Source organism: Chrysochloris asiatica, unplaced genomic scaffold (genome assembly GCF_000296735.1).
Source record: "Chrysochloris asiatica unplaced genomic scaffold, ChrAsi1.0 scaffold00035, whole genome shotgun sequence".
Classification (NCBI taxonomy): Eukaryota; Metazoa; Chordata; class Mammalia; order Afrosoricida; family Chrysochloridae; genus Chrysochloris; species Chrysochloris asiatica.
Window position 1 is genome coordinate 10425636 of NW_006408553.1, and position 19851 is coordinate 10445486.

Genomic DNA, 19851 nt, shown 5'->3' on the forward strand with positions numbered 1-19851 from the left:
TTTGGAAGACAGCTACCTAGCCAACAGATTGGAAGAGATCCATATTTGTGCCCATTCCAAAAAGAGGTGACCCAACGGAATGAGGAAACCATTGGACAATATTAATAATGCATGCAAGTAAAATTTTGCTAAAATAATAAAAAACAGCCTCAATAGTACATTAGCAAAGAATTGCTGGACATTCAAGCTGGCTTCAGATAAGGCATAGAATGAAGGATACCATTGTTGATGACACATGAAACTTGGATGAAAGCAGAGAATAGCAGAAAGATATTTACTTGTGCTTTATTTCAAAGACCTTTTTTATTTATGCAAAGGCTTTCAATTTTGTGGATCATGGCAAGTCATGGACAACATTGCAGAGAATGAATATTACAGAACACTTAATTGTGCTCATGAGCAACTTGTACATAGACCAAGAGGTAGTTGTTTGAACAGAACAAAGAGACACTGAATGGTTTAAAATTAGCAAAAGTGTGTGCCATAGTTATATTCTTTCACCTTATTTATTCAATGCTTTGCTGAACATATAATCTGAGAAACTGGATTATATGAAGAAGAACATGGCATCAGGATTGGAGGTAGACTCATTAACAACTTATGATATGTAGATGATACAACCTTGCTTGCTGAAATGAAAGAGGACTTAAAGTACTTACTGATGAAGATCAAAGACCACAGCCTTCAGTATGGGTTGCACCTCAATGTAAAAACACCAGAAATTCTTACTTCTGACCCAATAAACAACATTCTTATCAATGGAAAAAAGATTGAAGTTGACAAGGACTTCATTCTTCTTGGATCAATTATCAACACTCATGGAAGCAGCAGTCAAGAAATCAAATGATGTATTGCATTAGGCAAATCTGCTGCACAAGACCATTTTAAAGTGTTGAAGAGCAAAGATGTCAGCTTGAGGACTAAGGTGCACCTGACCCAAGCCATGGTATTTTCAATAACCTCATATGCATGCAGAAGCTGGACAGTGAATAAAGAAGACCATAAAAGAATTGATGCTTTTGAGTTATGGTATTGGAGGAGAATATTGAAAGTACCATGGCCTGCAAAAAGAACCAACAGATCTGTGTTGGAAGAAGTGCAGCCAGAGTGCTCCTTGGAGGCCAGGATGGCCAAACTTCGTCTCTCATACTTTGGACATATTGTCAGGAGGGACCAGTCTCTGGAGAAGGATATCATGTTTGGTAAGGTGGAGGGTCAGAGAAAAAGAGGAAGACCCCCAGCGAGATGGATTGACCAAATGGCAGCATCACTGGGCTCAAGTGTGACAACAGTAGTGAGGTTGGCCCAGGATCAGCAGTGTTTCGTTCTGCTGTGCGTAAGTTTTCTGAGTCGCTACAGACTTAATGGCACCTAACAACAACAACCATTTAGAAGGGGTCCAGGTCTTTATTCCTTGTCTGTTTTAGTCTGGAAACTGCTGAAACTTGGTCCCTGTGGATGACCCCGCTGGTATTTAAAATACTGGTGACATAGTGCCCAACATCACAGCAACTCACAAGCCACCACAGTACATTAAATTGATAGATGAGGTGTTTGATCAGTAATGGTAGGATTTAATTATTGTTCTCAGTTCTGTTCCCCTGGTCTAGAGTGTCTGTTGTTGAACCAATACCAGCCTATTTTGATTACAGTGGCTGTATAGTATGTTTTGATGTCAGGGACTGTGAGAGGGGCTTTGCTCGTTTCCTTCAATATCGCTTTGGGTATTTGGGGTTTCCTTTTTTTTTTACACGAAGTTGGTCAATAGTCATTTTTCTTTTCCATTTCAGTATGGAATGCTGTTGCTATTTGTATCTGAACTGTCTTTAATCTGTTGATACCTTGAGAGAGGACTGACATTTTCAGTAACTTTAGTCTTCTAAACCCCATGAGATGCCATTCTGTTTATGTAGGACTCCTCTAGTGTCTTATAGCATGGTTTTAAAGTTTTCATTGTATAATATTTTATGTCTATGGTTAATTCATAGATATTTTATTGATTTATAAGCTATTACAAATTACATTATAATGTCTTTTTCAGAATAGTCTGCTAGTGTAGAGTGACCTAACTGATTTTTTTGTATGTTGATCTTTTACCATGCAGCATTGCTAAATTCTTCTATTAATTCCTGCAGTTTTCTTGTGGAATCTTTTGATTCTTCTCTATATAGGATCATTACGTCTACAAATAGAGTTAGTTTTACTTATTCCTTTTCTACTTAAATAACTTATTTTTCTTCTTTTTTTTTTTATTACTCTGGCTAGGATTTCTAGTACAATGTAGAATAAGTGTGGTGATAATGTGCATCTTCATCTCATTCCTGTTCTCAACAGGAAAGTTCTTTGGCTGTTGGTTTTACATGTTGTTTTTAGGTGCCATTGAGTCAGTTCTAACTCACAGTGACCCTACGTACAGCATAATGAAACACTGTCCTGCCTGCACATCCTCATATTCATTCTTATATTTGAGCTTTCTCTTACTATTTTGTTTGGAACCTTGATTAAGTTAATGATAATCTCTGTCTCTAGGAATCGTTCTCTTCTGATAACATGCCCATAGTGCATGAGATGACTTCTCACCATCCCCACGTCTAAGGAGCATCCTGACTGTATTTATTTCTCAATATTCTTGCCTTTTCATTTGGAGTACTTCCTTAAATATTATTTGAAAGATAGATTTTGTAATGGACAATTCCCAATGTCTACTTGTTTGGGAATGTTTTGATATCCCCATTGTTTTTGAATGACAACTTCTTTGTGTACAGAATTCTAGACTGGCAATTGCTTTTACTCAGTATTTTATAGATGTGGCTTCACTCTACTTGCATCCACAATCAATATACATGGAAGCAGCAGCCAAGATACCAAAGTATTTGAATTGAGCAAATCTGCTACAGAACTCTTTAAGTGGTTAAGGAGCAAAGATGTCACTGTGAATGCAAAGCTGTCTCTAACCCAAGTGGTGGTATTTTCAATGCTTCATATGCACGTAAAAGTTGGACAATGAATAAGGAAGGCTAGTGAAGAATCGATGCATCTGAATTATGGTGTTGGTGAATAATATTAAATATACCATGGGGTGTAAGATGAATGATTAAATCTCTCTTGGAAGAAGTACAGCTAGAATATTCTTTAGAAACCAGAATTTTAAGTCTTTATCACATGTACTTTGGACATGTTATCAGGAGGGACTGCGGGGAGTCGTTTGAATGTAGAGAGCAGCTTCAATTCTGTTGTTTGACACGGTTCCAACAGAAAGGAGAAATATCATGCAAGGCAGGTAACTCTCAGAAGTTGCTTTCTACCTTCTCTTTAGGGTAACTTTGAATTTACTTGTAAAAATATATAATATGGTCATATTCACAGCCTTTCACTATGAGTTCTAAAACCCTTAGGAAAAATTAGCCTAGAAACAATTGCTTTCAGCTTCCGTGGATTGAATTCAAAGGAAATTATATGTGCCACTCCCGTTCACAGAAAACCTAAGTACAAAGTAACTGCATTTATGAGATCACAAAAGCAGATAACAAACTAAAGTGAAGCTGACCGACCCCTTGTAGACCTCACCACAATCAATTACCAGCCAGAATTTACAAATCCCCACTATTACATACAGGCATCTACGTGAATAGGCAGAGAATAATGAACATAAGTGAAAGGTGGTCAAAATTTAATAATCTACATTTCTTGCAGCAATTAGCCAGGTTGGGTCTTACGCCTCACAGCCTCAAAAGAAAAGGAACTACAAAGAACATTGTGGTTAAGCAATTTAATGAACACTTCTTTAGAAAACAAAATTAAGTAAATGTTAGTAATGTTTTACTATGAAAATAATAGCATAGTATGTAGGATAGAAGATTGATAATCACCTTGTAGAAACAATAAAGTAGTGTTTTAAGCATTGATGATTAATAGAAACTTATATTACTAAGAGGATGCAATCAAGGCTCTGATAAGTAGAAATGATTTGTATAAGGTTTAACTTGATCTTTTAGTGGGAATAAGAAGAAGCAATTTATCATTTACGAAGGAGAGGAGATGATGTCAAAAGGAAAGTGTTCACTGGTTGAAAAATGAACAGGATATGGAAAGGTCAGTTTGGACATCACAGAAATACTTTTGTTAAGGTTGTATAATCACAGAGTAAAAGGAATGTTGTGATTGAAACTGTGTAATAATTCAGAGGAAAAATCAAAGTATCAAATCATTATGTACTGTGTAATTTTAAGTATAAAAAATAAAGACTTGCTGAGCTGGGCCAGAAGAGAAGGGGCAGAAGAAGAACAAGTAGACAGAGAAAGAGAGCCCACTTCAGCTAACAAAACAAAGGCTCTTGATTGCTTTCATTTTCACCAACTCCTCTCTTGTCTCCTCTCTTGTCCCGAGACCCTGCAAGAGCTGGACTCCCGCAAAGGACCAGTCCCTGAAGAAAGAGGTCATGATTGGCAAGGTAGAGACTTAGCATAAAAAAGGGAGGCCCTCATCAATAAGGACTAACACAGTGGCTGTGACAAGAGGCTTAAACATAACAATGATCCTGAGGATGAAGCAGGATCACATAGTGTTTCATTCTGTTTAACATAGGGTCACTATAAGTCAGAACTTATAGCACCTAACAGCAACAGCTTTGTCTTCTGACCTCTAGAGTGTCTGGGAGAAAACTGCACTTATTCATATGGAAAACTCTGAATATGTTATACTGCGTATGTATTTTCTCTTGCTGCTTTTAGAATTCTCTCCTTGTCTTTGGTTTTCAAGAATTGTATTAGAATATGTTGTGAGATGAGTCTTTTTTGTGTGTCTCTTCTGATTGGCATTCATGCAGTTTCCTGTATTTGCTGGCTTGGTTCTCTGTTCAGGTCTGGGAAATTCTCTCTGTTGAAATCTGGGAAAATTATTCCTTTATTATTGTGGCTTTATTATTGTCATGATGCTTTAGAATTCCAGTAATTCTAATGTTAGAGATTTTAATTAAAACCCACTATTCTTTTTGGGTTGTTTGCTTTTCTTTGTTCTTTTTTCTATTTCTGTTTAAAGTCTTGATTAATTTAAACTGTTTTGTCTTGTAGTTTACTTATTCTCTCTTCTGTCTGTTAGATTCTGTTTGTTTTTTTCCCCTCTCTCTCTTTTTAATGCATACGTTTTATTCTTCAGGTCCAGAAGTTCTCTGTGGTTCTTTTTGATAGTATCAATTTCTTTGTTATGTCTCTCAATTTGTTCCTTCATTTGTTTCCTGAACTCCACGTTTGTTCTCTGTGTGTCTTTTACTTTCTTTAAACATATTTATAACTATAACCTGAAAATTATAAATGATTTGCAATATTCTGGTTACCATAGAATAAATTTCCTTTTCTTCAAATTTTGTTTTTGATTATTCCTTCTTCTCTTGTAAAGTCATGTTGAATGTGGGCCATTTTATGAGCTGCTTAGAGAAAGACCACGGTCTGTACCTGCCAGCCAGTTCATAGGAGAAACATACAGCAGACTTCTGCAAAGACTCACTACTGGGAACCCCACTGGGCAATTTCCCTCAGTCCTGCAGTTTCTCAGTCAGAAAGACCTAGTGACAGTAGAATCGATAGCTTCTTCTGAGAACCACTAGATGGCACTCTATCCTTAGTTGTTTGGTTGTGTTTCCTGTTTGTTTTGGTTTTACTGTTTTTCTCCTCATACTGTTTCAGATGTTCTCTGTGTATATTCTCTGTTCTCTGGAACTCAATACACAAGTGGGGATGTTGGGAGGTATAGTCATGAGGAGAAGCTGCTATGAGCAAAGAGGTACAACTTCTCTGTAAGTATGTTTTGGGCCTTTCTGTCTATCCTATACCTATACCCCTTCACAGACACTCCATTTTGTCATAGTATGGGCTGTTTCTTTTATCCCAGTCAGTCTAAAGTTTTCCCCACGCCCTGCTGCCCTTCATCTTCCTCCATAATTTACAGCACTCTGGCTCAGCGCCACACTTTCCCTTCAGCCCCTCCTTATTGAATTGTCCACACACTCCTATGACTAATTTATATCCCCTTAAAAAAAAAAAAAAAAAATAGAGATAGAGATAGAGACCTAACCCCCAAAGGTCACAGTATTCCAGATGTTAGCTGGTAGATCCATGGGCTCCTTGCTCCTCTTCTTTCTCCCTCTCTTCTGAACTTTCCCTGATTCTCTAAAACAGCAGCTGCTTTCTGGAGTTCTAAGAGCTCAGTCTGGACTTTTATTTTTCCTAGTTCAGTGTGTGGTGTAAATTGCTGAGGAAGTAACTAGGAGTGTCTGTTCACTTCTCTTCTTGCCTTGCCCCTCCAATCTGGTTTTATTTTGGAATCAGTAGTGAGAACTATGTAAGTTGTAGAAATTACGTGTGTACTGGGTAAAGGGCTCGTGACTTAGGTCACAGTATGGTGATCCTCAGAAATGCCCATTCCAGCCTTAGAACAAAGGACATTGTTTATACTACCTTGAGCATGTCTTCAGGCCTCCATGTCTGGAGAACAGGTACTTATGGTGGCAAAAGTCAAGTGTCTGACTCTTGCTAAACATGGTTTCAGAGAAAAGCAAATGTTTGTTAACATGCATTATTGAATCAGGGGAAGAAATCCTTCATCCATCATTCCACTTATTCAGAAGAGAGTTAAAAACTGTAAATTAGAGACAGTTCCTAAAAGTGTGTTTGGTTCCTTAAACCTCACAGTCTTTCATATTTATTCTTATTAATGTAATTATATCTGCCTGGTTGCTATTACTGCAAAAGAAACCACTCAAAATCTAGTTACATAACTGATCACTTTGTTATGTTCCTGGATCCTCTGGGTCAGGAATTTGGACAAGAGCCAGTGGGTTTTCAAAACTGTAATCTTGGCAGAAGTAGATTACCAGGCAGGCCTTTTTATTCCCCACAACACTGCTGTGTGTGAGTTTAAGTACAAACTGCTTAATCTACGTAAGGGAATTTAGAGATCTTTGGAAAACACAGTCTGATACATTCATCAATTTCCCTGTATTGGCTAGTACTAAAATCTTTCAAACAAATTATGTCTATATGGGTAATTTTGGCTTTGGGAGAAATAAGCAAGTTAACTCTGGAATAATTGTCACACTCTGTAACCAGGTATAAAGGGGATAAATGAAAGCAAGTGAGTGTTAAACAACCTCAGATCACCACACCTGATTCAGAGATTAGTCTTCAGAGTATAAGAGGGTTTGCCTGGCCCTAAGAAGTGACTCTGAACGTTGTCTGTGGTAGTCAGACACTGGCATGCCATCTTACTATGATATGTGTGTGGACTGGTGGAAAGGCCTTTCCAAATTACCCACTCCTCATTCATGTGGTCTGAAGTCACCTGGGCAATTTCTTTAATGATCTTGAAATCCTGAATAATGAAATCAGGGCATTTGGGCAAAGCTAAATATGTTTCACTAAGTTTGGGGAGCACTTGTTTGACAGGAAATTTACCTCCTCCTAATCCCACTGCCATCAAGTCGATTCCAATGCATAGCAGCCCTATATAGGGTTTCTGAGTCTGTACGTGTTTAATGGTTCAGAGAGCTTCGTCTTTCTATCATGGAGTGGCTGGTGGGTTTGAACTGTTAACCTTATGGTTAGTAGTCTATTTATCCTACAGTACTACCACAGTTCCTTACTGATGATATCAAAAGGTCTTAAAAAATAAAGGTCAGGGAAATGGAAAATATGCACATAAAAAATTGTAAAACAGGGAAGTTGAATGAAAATAAGAAACTTGTATGACTTTGGATGGATTTATACTAGTACAGAGTCTCTGGGATGACAAATATATTTACTATTTAAGTAAAAAGAAATAAAGATCAGGATCTACTGATTTATTTCACCCTTTCGCCTATCTCGTTTCTTATAAACACTATCTTTTCTAAGAACTCTCCTTCTTTTTGAGAAACAGCGCTCAGGGAAACTGATACTTAAATGCTTTCCCTTTGCTAACAGAACACACTGTTCTCTTACACCCATCCTGAATGAACACTTAGTGCTTGTTTCACATTACAGGAAATTGAAGAACCTCTCAGGCACTGGAGATGGAATATGGTCAGCAGACGAAAATATAACCAGCCAGAGTCAGTCAGTGTAGGCTTCTTACCTGACCACAGCAATAACCAGTTATCTTGCGCTGGCCTCAAAAGAAAAGCACTAGAAGATTCACTAGATAAGACCTAAAACCAAGGTGGGCCATTTCAATATTCAAGAGAAAAAAAGAAAAAAAGGAGCATTTGAGAGTTTATAGACAAGCCCCACCATCACCAATCTGAATGAGGCTTCTAGATGAACAATGAACAACCCATGCTCATGTGAAGCTTCTTCCAAGTTTCATGCAAGACCTCAACATGCCAAAGAAATAGTTAACAACAAATAAGAGGGAAAAAAGTAAACTATCTTAACCACAAGAAAATTCAAAGAAAGACAAAAACATGAAAATATCTCTGCAAAGTGAGAAATCATTCCGTGAAAGCCAATTATTTTACTTTAAAACTAAAGTAATGTATTGGCACCACCTACTGCATAAAGGAGCTCTGGTAGTGTAGTGGTTACGAATTGGGGTGCGAACCTTAAGGTCAGCAGTTCAAAACTACCAGCCGCTCCGCAGGAGAAAGATGAGGCATTCTGCTCCCGTAAAGATTTACAGCCTTGGAAACCCTTTACAGGGTCGCTATGGGTCGGAACTGACTCGATGGCACTTAACAACAACAACTGGATAAAAGTATCATCACTCAATTAAGATGTTCCCAAGACCAGGTCTTTAGCAAGTACAGAGACATTTGTTGCTATGGTTGTTAAGTGCCATTGAGTCTGTTCTGCTTAAAGTGATCCTGAATGGTTTCCGAGGGGTGGGTTTGAATTTCTGACCTTGTGGTTAGCAATGCAGTGCTTTTCCTACAGTACCACACCAGGACTCCTACATGAAGCATGTTGTCATTGCTAAGTACTGTCACGTTAGTTCTGACTCATAGCCACCCTGTGTAGAGTTTCTGAGTAGCAGATGGTGGGTTTGAATCACTGACTTTGTGGTTAGCAGTCCAGTGCTTATCCTACTCACCAAACCAGGACCCCACAGGGAGAATAGTACCGTGCATTTGTTTCAAGCTTTTGGTGATATCCTGAATGGAGAGTCTCAGCTGCTGCAAGGCTTGGAGCAGGGAATCTTGGCTGGATTGTAGGATGGCATTCACTGACTGAACAAGTGCCTGAGGGTGAGATTCATTTACTTAATACATTTGCATTCATGCAAAGCCCACTAAGGTAGAATATGCTCCAGAGCTGTGGGGACTCACTAAAGGGGCACTGACTTCCAGGTTATTTGTCAGAGCTCCCAGGAGCACCTCTAAACTAGATCTGCAGTGGGATTTAACAATCAGAACTCATCTCTCTGAGCACCTCCTAGATAAATCCCTGGCAAGGTTGTTTTGGATTTTTCCATTGACTGTCACTTTTTTCTCCTCTTGGAGCCTAAACTCTTATTTGTTCCTGTGTTCTTCTCCATCTAGCCTACATTATAAGCATTTCTACTTTTGGTTCTTCAATGAGGATTCCCACGCTCCTGAGCTTTGTCTTACAGAGAGATTGTTTAGTATCCAGCTCAAATGAGCCATTCTCCAAGTAGTCTTCCTTGTCTCTTAACATCTCTTTTCTTAACTATCTTTGGAAGGGCAATATTTTGTTTGGTGTCTTTCAGTGTACATCACACATGGATGAGGACTAAAGTGACCCGTAGTTTCACTGTTAATGATAATGTCAGGGCACATCATCCTGTTGAGAACACAGTAATCGCTCAAAATTGTGTGGTAGGGAAAGTAGTGAGGAAAAGTATAAATCTAATTTAAACAATAAGTTATGAAGTCTCTGACTGATCACATGCCCTTTCCTTGTTTTTTGCTTTGTACCTGGTCCTCCTGTTACCTAGGAGCCCTGGTAATATAGTGGATTATATATTGGGCTGCGAATCAAAAGGTAAGCAGTTTGAACCCAACAGCAGCTCCTAGGGAGAAAGATGAGGTTATCTGCTCCCATAAAGATTTACAGTCTCAGAAACCCAAAAGAGCAGTTCTACTGTGTGTATAGGGTCACTTTGAGTTAGAATAGACTCTATGGCAGTGAATTTCTGTTACTGCTCTGTTCCCTGAGGGAATTACCAACACTCCAGGTCTAGATAATCTCAATGATGCATTCTAGCTTTGCTGTTGTTGTGAAGTGCCGTGGAGTCGATTCTGACCCATAGTAACCCTGTATAAGGTTTCTGAGGAGCATCTGGTAAGCTTGAATGGCCAACATTGCAGTTCAAGCAGCTGTGAAGTCTGGTGAATTAGCACACAGCACCACATGCATAGCAGTTCTCATTACCTGGAGTATGTATCTTTTCTCTCATCTTCCTCTTCTTCCTTCTCCCTTTCCCATCTCATTCCTCTAATCACTTTCCCTTGCTCTATATAGACCTAATTCCTATACAACAATTAGGTTTTAGTTTCTCTTAATTTCCTTTGGGTAGTTTTCCTTTACCCTCCAAACTTGGATAAAGTTTTAGGTGTGCCTTTGTGAAACAGTGCTTTCTATTTTTAATTATCAATATGAAAATACATCTATCTACACAGGATCATGAGCTTCTGTGAGGATCAGGACAGTGTCCATCTTGTTCATCCTTATAGTTCCATTGCCTAACTAACTTAAAAAAAAAAAAAATCCTTATTTTTCAATAGACAAATGGTCAATTCCAAGTTTTACTGAAGTTAGGAAGAGAGAATTCTTATTATGGGATAGAATCTAGTTTCTTTTTTCTGAGTTGCAATAAAGTCTCTATTGTATTTTTCCACCTGTATCAAAAACTCTAGTTCAGAGAAACAGACTTGTAGGAGGTCCTCAACAGATTTCTTATTAAAAAATAAAAATAAAAATGTTGTGGAATGGGGAGATACCTTAATCCCAGGTACGGCTGCTTTCTCCACTAAAAGAGTCACCAGAATAAAACCACGCAGGCTTTCTCCCCCAGGAAATGCAATGATGATATCGAGGTTCCTTGAGAAGGAAATGAGGATCTGGTTAGAGGTTTTGAGCCTGTTAGTTGTCCATGAAGTTGGGCAACTGCAAGATCAAAATCTGTCCAATAGTTCCTCTCCATAAGACAACCCTGAAGATGAATATATACTTTTATATTGGATGAAAGAGATTAAATCAATTTAACACAAATTCGTGTCTTAAGGAATCTGTAGTGTTGCCCTGATGCTTTCCAAGGTGCTTTCCACAGTGGGCTGGCCAGCTGCAGTATGAAACCATTCTTTCCAACATGTATAGCTAGTTCTTTTGGGGTCAATTCTAAGAGCACATCACAATATTCTTGTCAGGAACTACACGGACTTGTAAGCAACAGCAAATTTTACATGCTGTTTTTCATAAGAGAAACTATGACTCAGAGAAGACCAGCAGTTTACCTAAGGTCATGCAGCTCGTTAGAGCCAAGGCTGGTATAAAGTTTCATAGTTCATGTCAGTACTTTTTGAATCCAGGTCAATTTTAATGAAATGCTGTATAATAAAGTGAGAGCTGAAAGACTTGCAGATAACATGTGGATTCAAATAGTCCAGATCTCGATCAAGTCCACAAAATTTAAACTCTTAGCTCTATGGATCACTCTGTCTCTAATATTTTAAGTATGATAAGAATGGATAAACAACAGCAACAAAAAATGAAAGTAAGTTAGGATTATCACCAGAGTGTTCCACCAGAATTACTTTTCATCAGGAGTAGATTACTGCCCCCCACTTCATCCCTCCTTCTCCTGAACCCTTTTATAAGATTAATGTTTTATAAAGAGAAAGTCAATGTCCATTTAGAGGCTAACTTTGTTCTCTAGGGAAAGTGGAGCTAAAAATCATCTGGCTTTAACCTGCCCTACAAGACAAACAGATCTCTGTGTTAACAGGATATGTCAAAAGGAATTTCCTGTAGCTAAAGAACCACTGTTTGCTAGTTGAACTTTAGAAAAGTTATGGTGAGAAGAGAGATCCTTTTCAGACTATTGGACTTCAAAAAATCACGGAGAACTGGTGATCTTTATTTCCTTAATATCTATCAGAAAAAGGTAACATTATTAATTTGGATGGGTAATTTTGGCACTTTCTTCCAGTCTTCTTTTTTTCATGCATTTTTAAAATGTATATCTATTGTAGACAAAAGTTGGTATGCTTTCCTTTTTTTTTTGGCAAACTTTTAATGAAAATTTGGCTTCCAACGTGAGAAAGGATTTCTGAGTATTTACCTGATTTCCAGGGGACTAGACAATTTTCAGTTATCAGCAGCCACAAAGAGAAAAAGAAAACAAAAGAACAATTCAATTGGTAAACCAGATATGCCTTCCAGGGTTACATGTATTTAGGCATGCACACTCATGTGCTATGCACATTCATGAGCATACGCATAAACACTAACTCCACTTATCATTTACATACAGTTAGTTCATAATTCACACATAGTGGCTAGGCTATGGGCCACTGCATAATTAAAAAAGAAAAAAAAGTTGTTGTCAAGTCAATTCCAATATGTAACAGCTTAAGAGCTCTGGTAGTGTAGTGGTAACGAATCGGGCTGTGAGCCACAAGGTCAGCAGTTCGAAACTACCAGCTGTTCGGTGGGAGAAAGATGAGGCTTTCTGCTCCTGTAAAGATTTCCAGCCTCGGAAACCCTGTACAGGGTCGCTATGAGTCGGAACCGACTCCACAGCACATAACAACAACAAAGCAGCTTATGCCAATTTATGTCAACGATGTGGTGTGATAAGATAAGCACTTGATCACAAGGTTGGTTTGAACCACAAGGTTGGAGCTTCAAACTCACCAGTCATTCCTTGGAAATCCTTGGTCACTATCAATGGGTACTGACTCCATTGCACTTAACAACAACAATGGTGTGTCAGAGTAGAAATGCATTTCATAGCATTTTCAATGACTGATCTTTCCAAAGTGGATCACCAGGTTTTTCTTTAGAGGTGCCTCTGAGTAGACTACCTCTGACTTTTCAGTTATCAGTCAAACACATTACTTACCCAGTGAGTGAGTCAAACCTCAGCTCATATGTCAGCCCTAGAACACTTGGCCTTTTTTCTTTTTGGGATTGCTCCCACATTCGATATTACAACTACTATACTCCTACTCATCTTTCAGAACTTTTCCTAAAAATAAGTTCCACTCCCTCATCAAGCTTTTGCTTGACATTTAAAGTCTGCATTCATGTAATTTCTCTGAAATCTTAAAGGACTTATTGTTTGTGCCACTCTTTGACATTTGTCATGTACTGTTGTCTTGTTACTTAGCCATATTGGTTATACTTTGCTTCTGTTTCTTTCACATCTTCATTTCACTTAACTCTGTGCTATACATATTAAATACTATATATATATATATTGCCTAAGAAGGGCATCTGATGAGAACCAGGCCTTTGTATATATACTTTTGGGAATAAACTAGCCCAGAAGCCCCTGGCAATACAGTGGCTAACACTCAGCTGCTGACCAAAAGACCAAAAATACCAGCTGCACTGCATGAGAAAGATGTGGCAATCTGCTTCCATAAAGATATACAGCCATCAAAACCTTATTAAGCAGCTCTCCTCTGTCCTGTTGGGTCACTATGAGTAAGAATTAACTTAGAAGCAGTAGGTTTTTGTTTTGGAGTCTTAATGTAGAATTGTGGGATAATGCACTGGATCACAAGGTTGGTTTGAACCACAAGGTTGGTGGTTTAAATTCACCAGCCACTCCTCAGAAATCCTATACAGGGTTGCTGTGAGTCAGAATCGACTTGCAGGTACTAAACAATAAACAACAACAACAACAACAACAACAACAATCCTTTACTAGAAAAATAGCTTTTTTTGTAGTTATTTACTTTATCCTCCCACTCCAGCTATTTTTCTTTTCAAACTTCCTGTGTCCTATTTTCTTTTTGAGCCAGAAATCCATTTATTCAATATTCAAAACCTTGACCAGAATCATTCATGAATTGCATAATCATTCATTATTTCTTAACATCTAAATTCTGAGCCAGATTCAGTAGCTTCTCACAGAAATGTTGTTGTTAAATGCCATCGAGTCAGTTCTGACTCATAGTGACCTTGTGCAGAGTTTCCAAGGGACAGCTGATAGGTTTGAACCACTGACCTTGTGGTTAGTAGTCAAGTGCTTATCCTAAAATCCCATAACAGGGCTCTTCTCATGGAAATGTTGTTGTTGTTTTAAGTGCCATCAAGTCTGGTCTGACTCATAGAGACCCTATGTAGGATTTCTGAGGAGCAGTTGGTGGGTTTGAACTGACAACCTTGTGGTTCACAGTCCAGTGCTAATCCTAAAGTACGTGGAAATAGTGGTCACTGATTTTGTTACTGTAGCAGAATTAGTCAAATGTCATAATCAATAATTATGTTGTTGTTAAGTGCTCTCCAGTCAGTTCTGATCCATAGCAACCCTGAACAGGACTTCTGAGGAGCTGCTAGTGGAATTGAATCGCCAATTTTGAGGTTAGCAGACCACTTAAAACAACAAGAGCAAAAGGATTTCAGTCAATTTAGACTCAAAGTACTCTTTCCTTTCGTACCCTTCTGGATTTCGCTTAGTCCAGTTTGTCAGCACCAAGTCTGAGTGCAGCAGGATAGGAGGGAGCCCCAAGTTCCTGGAGACTTCAACAAAGGGAAGGGCAAGATTTCTTGGCAAAATCTGTTGGATATAAATACAGATGGTTACCATATTCTAGAAAGAATACAGTGGAGGAAGTAATCTTGGTTAGTTTTTATTGAAGCAACTCTGTGATAGAGAAGTAGGGGAAAAACTTTGTACTATCTGCATCATTCATGCACAACCACCTCACACATATCTTTCCTGTTAACAAGTTTGCAGAGACAGTATTCATAAGTATAAGCTGCAATAGTTGTGAAACTTATAAAAAATAAACTAACATACACCCTGTATATAATAACCTCTGAAAACTGCCTAACCAAATAAGGGAATTTCTAAAAAATTAAAACATAAAATTATAAACTAGGAAACTGAGTTGAAGAGTTGAAGGGCTAAATAAAGAAATAAATGCAATACCTATATGCATATATAACAGTAGCATACTGGTTACAAGTCAGGTTGCTAGCCTCAAGGTCAACAGTTCAAAACTACCAGTCATTCTGCAGAAGAAAGATGAGTTTTTCTGCTCTGGTAAAGATTTACAGCCTCGGAAACCCTATGTAGGGTCACTCTGTGTCATGGGGAGTATATGGGTCAGGGAGAACTTTCATGTATCTAGATTCTAGCATCAGATATATGTTGTTTAATAAAAATAAAAAATAAAAAAATAAAAGAAATGTACCGTTAAATAAAAAGTCTTAAGGAGCTGTAACCTTTTCTAATGTTTCCTGAGTTTGCCTGAAGATAAAAGGGGTAGGATTAATTAAGCAAACAAAATGGGCAGGGCATTCACTCACAAAGTACTGTGGAGTAATATAACAAGGGGAATGTTACATTTATAAGAAATGAAAAAAAAGTAATTTAAACTATGAAGAGTAAAATTCTGGGATTTCAAGTCCCATGGGATGGATTAGGTTGAAACAGCAAGAAATTATACAACGATTCACAAGAGATTTAGATTAATATTAAGAGACAGAGCATTAACTGGCTTGGCAGAAAGCAATCTATTTAAAAAAAAAAAATGGACTGGTGCTTTAAATGCCATTGTGTTCCTTCTTTAGGAAAAGAAATACTAGTGAAGCCAGAAAACTGAGTTCTTATCTTGACTCTTCCACTACCTTCCTACAGGTTCAAGACAAATCATTTAACTTCTTTAGTTTTTGGTTATCTGTAAAATGTACACAATGTAATCTTATTCCTTTATGTGACCATGACTGATTGAGAGAGTTGATATATATAGGACTACATAATGCTATAAAATGTAAGCTATCATTAAGGGTTTTTTTTTTTTTAATTTTTATTTGTTTTGTTTAAATGTAGCTCTCCAAACATTCTTGGAAGAGGATGCCAGAGAAAACATTTAAAATATAATAATAGAGGAAAAGGGCAGCCAGTTTCAAATAAAATTAGCCTCCTAATCTGTAAGAAGAATCTTTCATTTAACAGGGCACTGTTGGGTAATGCACCAGACTGCACAGCTGCTTGAACTGCAAGGTTGGCAGTTCAAGCTCACCAGCTGCTCCTTGGAAACCCTATAAAGGGTTGCTATGGGTCAGAACCAACTTGACAGCACTTAAAACAACAACAAATACGTGAAAGATTGTTTTCATTGGCTCTTGTTATAATTGACAGCTGGAGAAAACAATGGCCCCCTTTTTTCCAGGAAAGCAGTATAGTACCCAGAAGAAAGCATATTCCAAGTGTAAGAGGCCCACCAGATGCCATGTTGTTATTTTTAAGTATCTTGGAGTCAGATCCAACTCACAGAGACTCTTTATAGAGGTTTCAAGGAGCAGCTCGTGTATTTGAACTTCTAAACTTGTGGTTCAAACTGACCTTGTGATCGAATTCATTATCCCGCAACACCATACCAGATAATTATTAGACCCTTACCCTTGCAGGCTGTGTCTCTCCTTCTTGCCAGACATATCCCATGGTAATAAAACTCAAGACCAAGTGGGCCAAACGCTGTTCCCGGTAACCCTTTAGGAATTGGCAGTTCAGGAGAGGCATCTGTTCAAAAGAAGTTTCAAAGATTATTACCAATTAAGGTAGTGGAGAATGAGAGAAGAGTTCTGTGATCAAAGATCCATTGTAGTAAGAGAAATAGTTACAGTTCAGTGAAGAGACTAAGACCCTTCATGTGTACCCACTTTCCCTCAGTTTCTAGGGCACAGTATGGAACGGTATGGAGGTGGTCCATATGGTATTACTTAAGAAGTAACTAAGTGCCCCATAAGAGCTACCCAAATGCCCCCATGATTGTGTTGAACACCAGTCTCCATCATTGAATCTACTGCTTAGTTAGAGTGTTGTAGAATAATTGCCTCCCAAGATTGATAATAATTGATAATATTTTATAGGAGGATCCCGTGAAACATTCACAATACTAACTTAACAAAATACTTTTGCTTAGTTGGTAACATTTAACCCTACTACAGTCCTGGGTTGAGGGTGTGATGATTTCTAGCTAACACATAACTAAAATAAGGTTCAAAGACTTAGAATTTGATCAAATCTCTAGAGGGGAGTAGATGTTGTTGTTAAGTGCCATCATGTCGATTCTGACCCATAGCGACCTTGTATAGGGTTTCCAAGGCACAACAACATTTGAACTACAAGGTTGGTGTTTAAGCTCACCAGCTGCTCCTTGGAAACTCTATACGGTGTCCCTATGGGTCAGAATTGTCTTGACAGCACTGAACACCAACAATATATATGTTTCCTCATTATCAAAGTAGGGCTAACAACAGAATCCTTGTGAGTCTCAAGGTGCTATCATCATTGAAAGTAACACTTTGTATAGAACATTAGTGGGAACTCTGCTAAAACACATACTAATAGTTTCCCAACATTGCCTGGGTTGAACCTGCTTTGGTTGGCACGAGTAACTTCTGGTCTTCAACTTCCAGGCAGGTTGCTGCTTCAACAGCTCTAGATACCCTCTGATCTTGAACTGCTGAGGTACTCCTCCCTGGGGCCTAAAGTTCCAGAAGGCACAGTGGAGATTGCTTTGATATCCGTTTAAGCTCCAGGCACCATCCAGTGGTGAAAGATCACCTCTACTTCTACCACCCACACCCACAGTGGAGACCAGTGGCAGTTTCCCTTTGAGCAGTGGCCTCTGTGTAGTTCTTTTCTCTGTTGTTCATGTGAAGGACAGCCTCATTCATCTGTTCTCAGAGTGTTGTTTTGTTTCTTCTTCTTTTCAAAAATTGGCTCTCAGAGCTGCACACACAATAGGCCCTAAGCTTGTCAAGGCAGGATGGTGACTCTGTAGCAAAAAGCATTGGATTGTGAACCACAAGGTCAGCAGTTCCACCCCATTAGCCACTCCACAGGAGAAAAATTAGACTTTTTACTCCTGCAAATATTTACATCCTTGGAAAACCTAAGCAGGGTCATTAAAAGTCAGAACCGACTTGACAACACTTAATAACAACAACAGCAAGCTTGCCAAAACTTGTCAAAACTGATTTTATTGAAGGAAGAAAACCAAGGTGCACTGAAAGCATTGTGAGGACAAAACCTCAGGAATTGATGAAATATCCATTGAAATGTTTCAACCAAGGTATATGATGCTCGGAGTGCTTACTGATCTATACCAAGATATTTGGAAGACAGCTACCTGGCCAACCAACTGGAAAAAAAATCCATATCTGTGCACATTACAAAGAAATATAATTGTATAAACTCTGGTAGCGTAGTGGTTACGAATTGGGCTGGGAACCGCAAGGTCAGCAGTTCGAAACTACCAGCTGTTCCGTGGGAGAAAGATGAGGCTTTCTGCTCCTGTAAAGATTTATAGCCTCGGAAACCCCGTACAGGGTCATTATGAGTCGGAACTGACTCCATGGCACTTAACAACAACAGCAAATCAATGATATTGGAGTCCTGGTATGGTGTCATGGGTTAACGTGCCAGATTACAAAGCCATTTGAATTGCAAGGTTGGCAGTTCAAGCTCACCAGCTGCTCTTTGGAAACCCTATACAGGGTTGCTATGGGTTCAAACCAACTTGGCAGCACTTAACAACAATAACATCATTAATATTAATATTTGCCAACAGATTATTGCCTGAAATAATTTTTAAATGGTTGCAGCAATAAATCAACAAGGAAATTCCAGGAATTCAAGCCAGACTCAGAAGAATGATAACAATGCTTATGTCAGATGGCTATTGACTGAAAGCAGAGAATATCAGGAAACTTTTTACTGTATGGATCATAACAAATTATGGATAAATTTGTGAATAATGGGAATTCTATTATAATTATTTCCTTCATACTGATACTGGGGATAGGTTAAGAGGCAGTTGTTCAAAAAGAACTAGGGAATACAGCATGGTTTAAAGTTAGGAAAGGGTTGTATACTTTCACCATACTTAATCAATCTATATGTTGAGCAGATATTCCAAGAAGCTGGACTCTATGAAAAATGAGATGTTAGGACTGATTAGCAACATTGCTTGCTGAAAGGGAAGAATTGAAGCTTTTAGTAATGAGAATCAAAGACTACAGCTATCAGAATGTACTGTTTCAACATAATAAAACCAAAGTTTTCACAACTGGACAAATAAACAGCATTACAATAAATAGAGATAATATTGACATTGCCAATGATTTAGTTCTATTTGGATCTATAACCCATGCCTGTGAAAACAACAGTCAAGAAATCAAAGAGCAAGATTCCAACTTCCGGTTGGCTGCGGCAGAACAGTCAGGTAGGCTCCATGAGGGAGGGGCTGAAAACCCAGGGATGCAGCTCTCACTACACCAGCACTCTGGATCTACCATAAAGGTCTGGCCGTCAGTTTCCAAAACTTCAAGCAGAAAAATCACAGTATAAATGAAAAAATTGTGTTTTAGAAATTGGCACAGGACTCCCTCTGAAGCCATTCCATCCAGGTGGAAATCTGAGGGTGGGACTAGGGATAGACCAGCAAAGTGAACCTGAGCTAAAAGCAGGAAAACCACATTTGGAAATTTGTGAAAGGAGGTGTGGAGGCACTTCACACATTTTTTCCCCCTCCTTTTCCCTGCCATGCCCTCTTTGCCCAGCCTGGGTGCCTTCAGGTGGTAGGGTGAGAACCCCCAAAAAAGTCAGCATCCAGACCACAGCTTTCACACAGCATAGAAAGAAAAAGCCCCATTGGCCCAAGGGAAAATCTTTTGA

The 19851-nt window shown here is 38.5% G+C and overlaps 1 protein-coding gene across 1 annotated transcript in view; it reads right to left on the reverse strand.

The window, feature by feature from the left end:
- The window catches only part of IDO2 (indoleamine 2,3-dioxygenase 2), a 90527-nt gene that overhangs the window by 30333 nt on the left and 40343 nt on the right, over positions 1-19851 (reverse strand). Inside the window, exons 4-7 of the mRNA XM_006859988.1 lie at positions 16570-16689; positions 14585-14718; positions 10931-11030; positions 9091-9208 (exon numbers count right to left, since the gene is read on the reverse strand). Coding sequence (XP_006860050.1) covers positions 9091-9208; positions 10931-11030; positions 14585-14718; positions 16570-16689 — 472 coding nt within the window. The remainder of the gene's footprint in view (positions 1-9090; positions 9209-10930; positions 11031-14584; positions 14719-16569; positions 16690-19851) is intronic.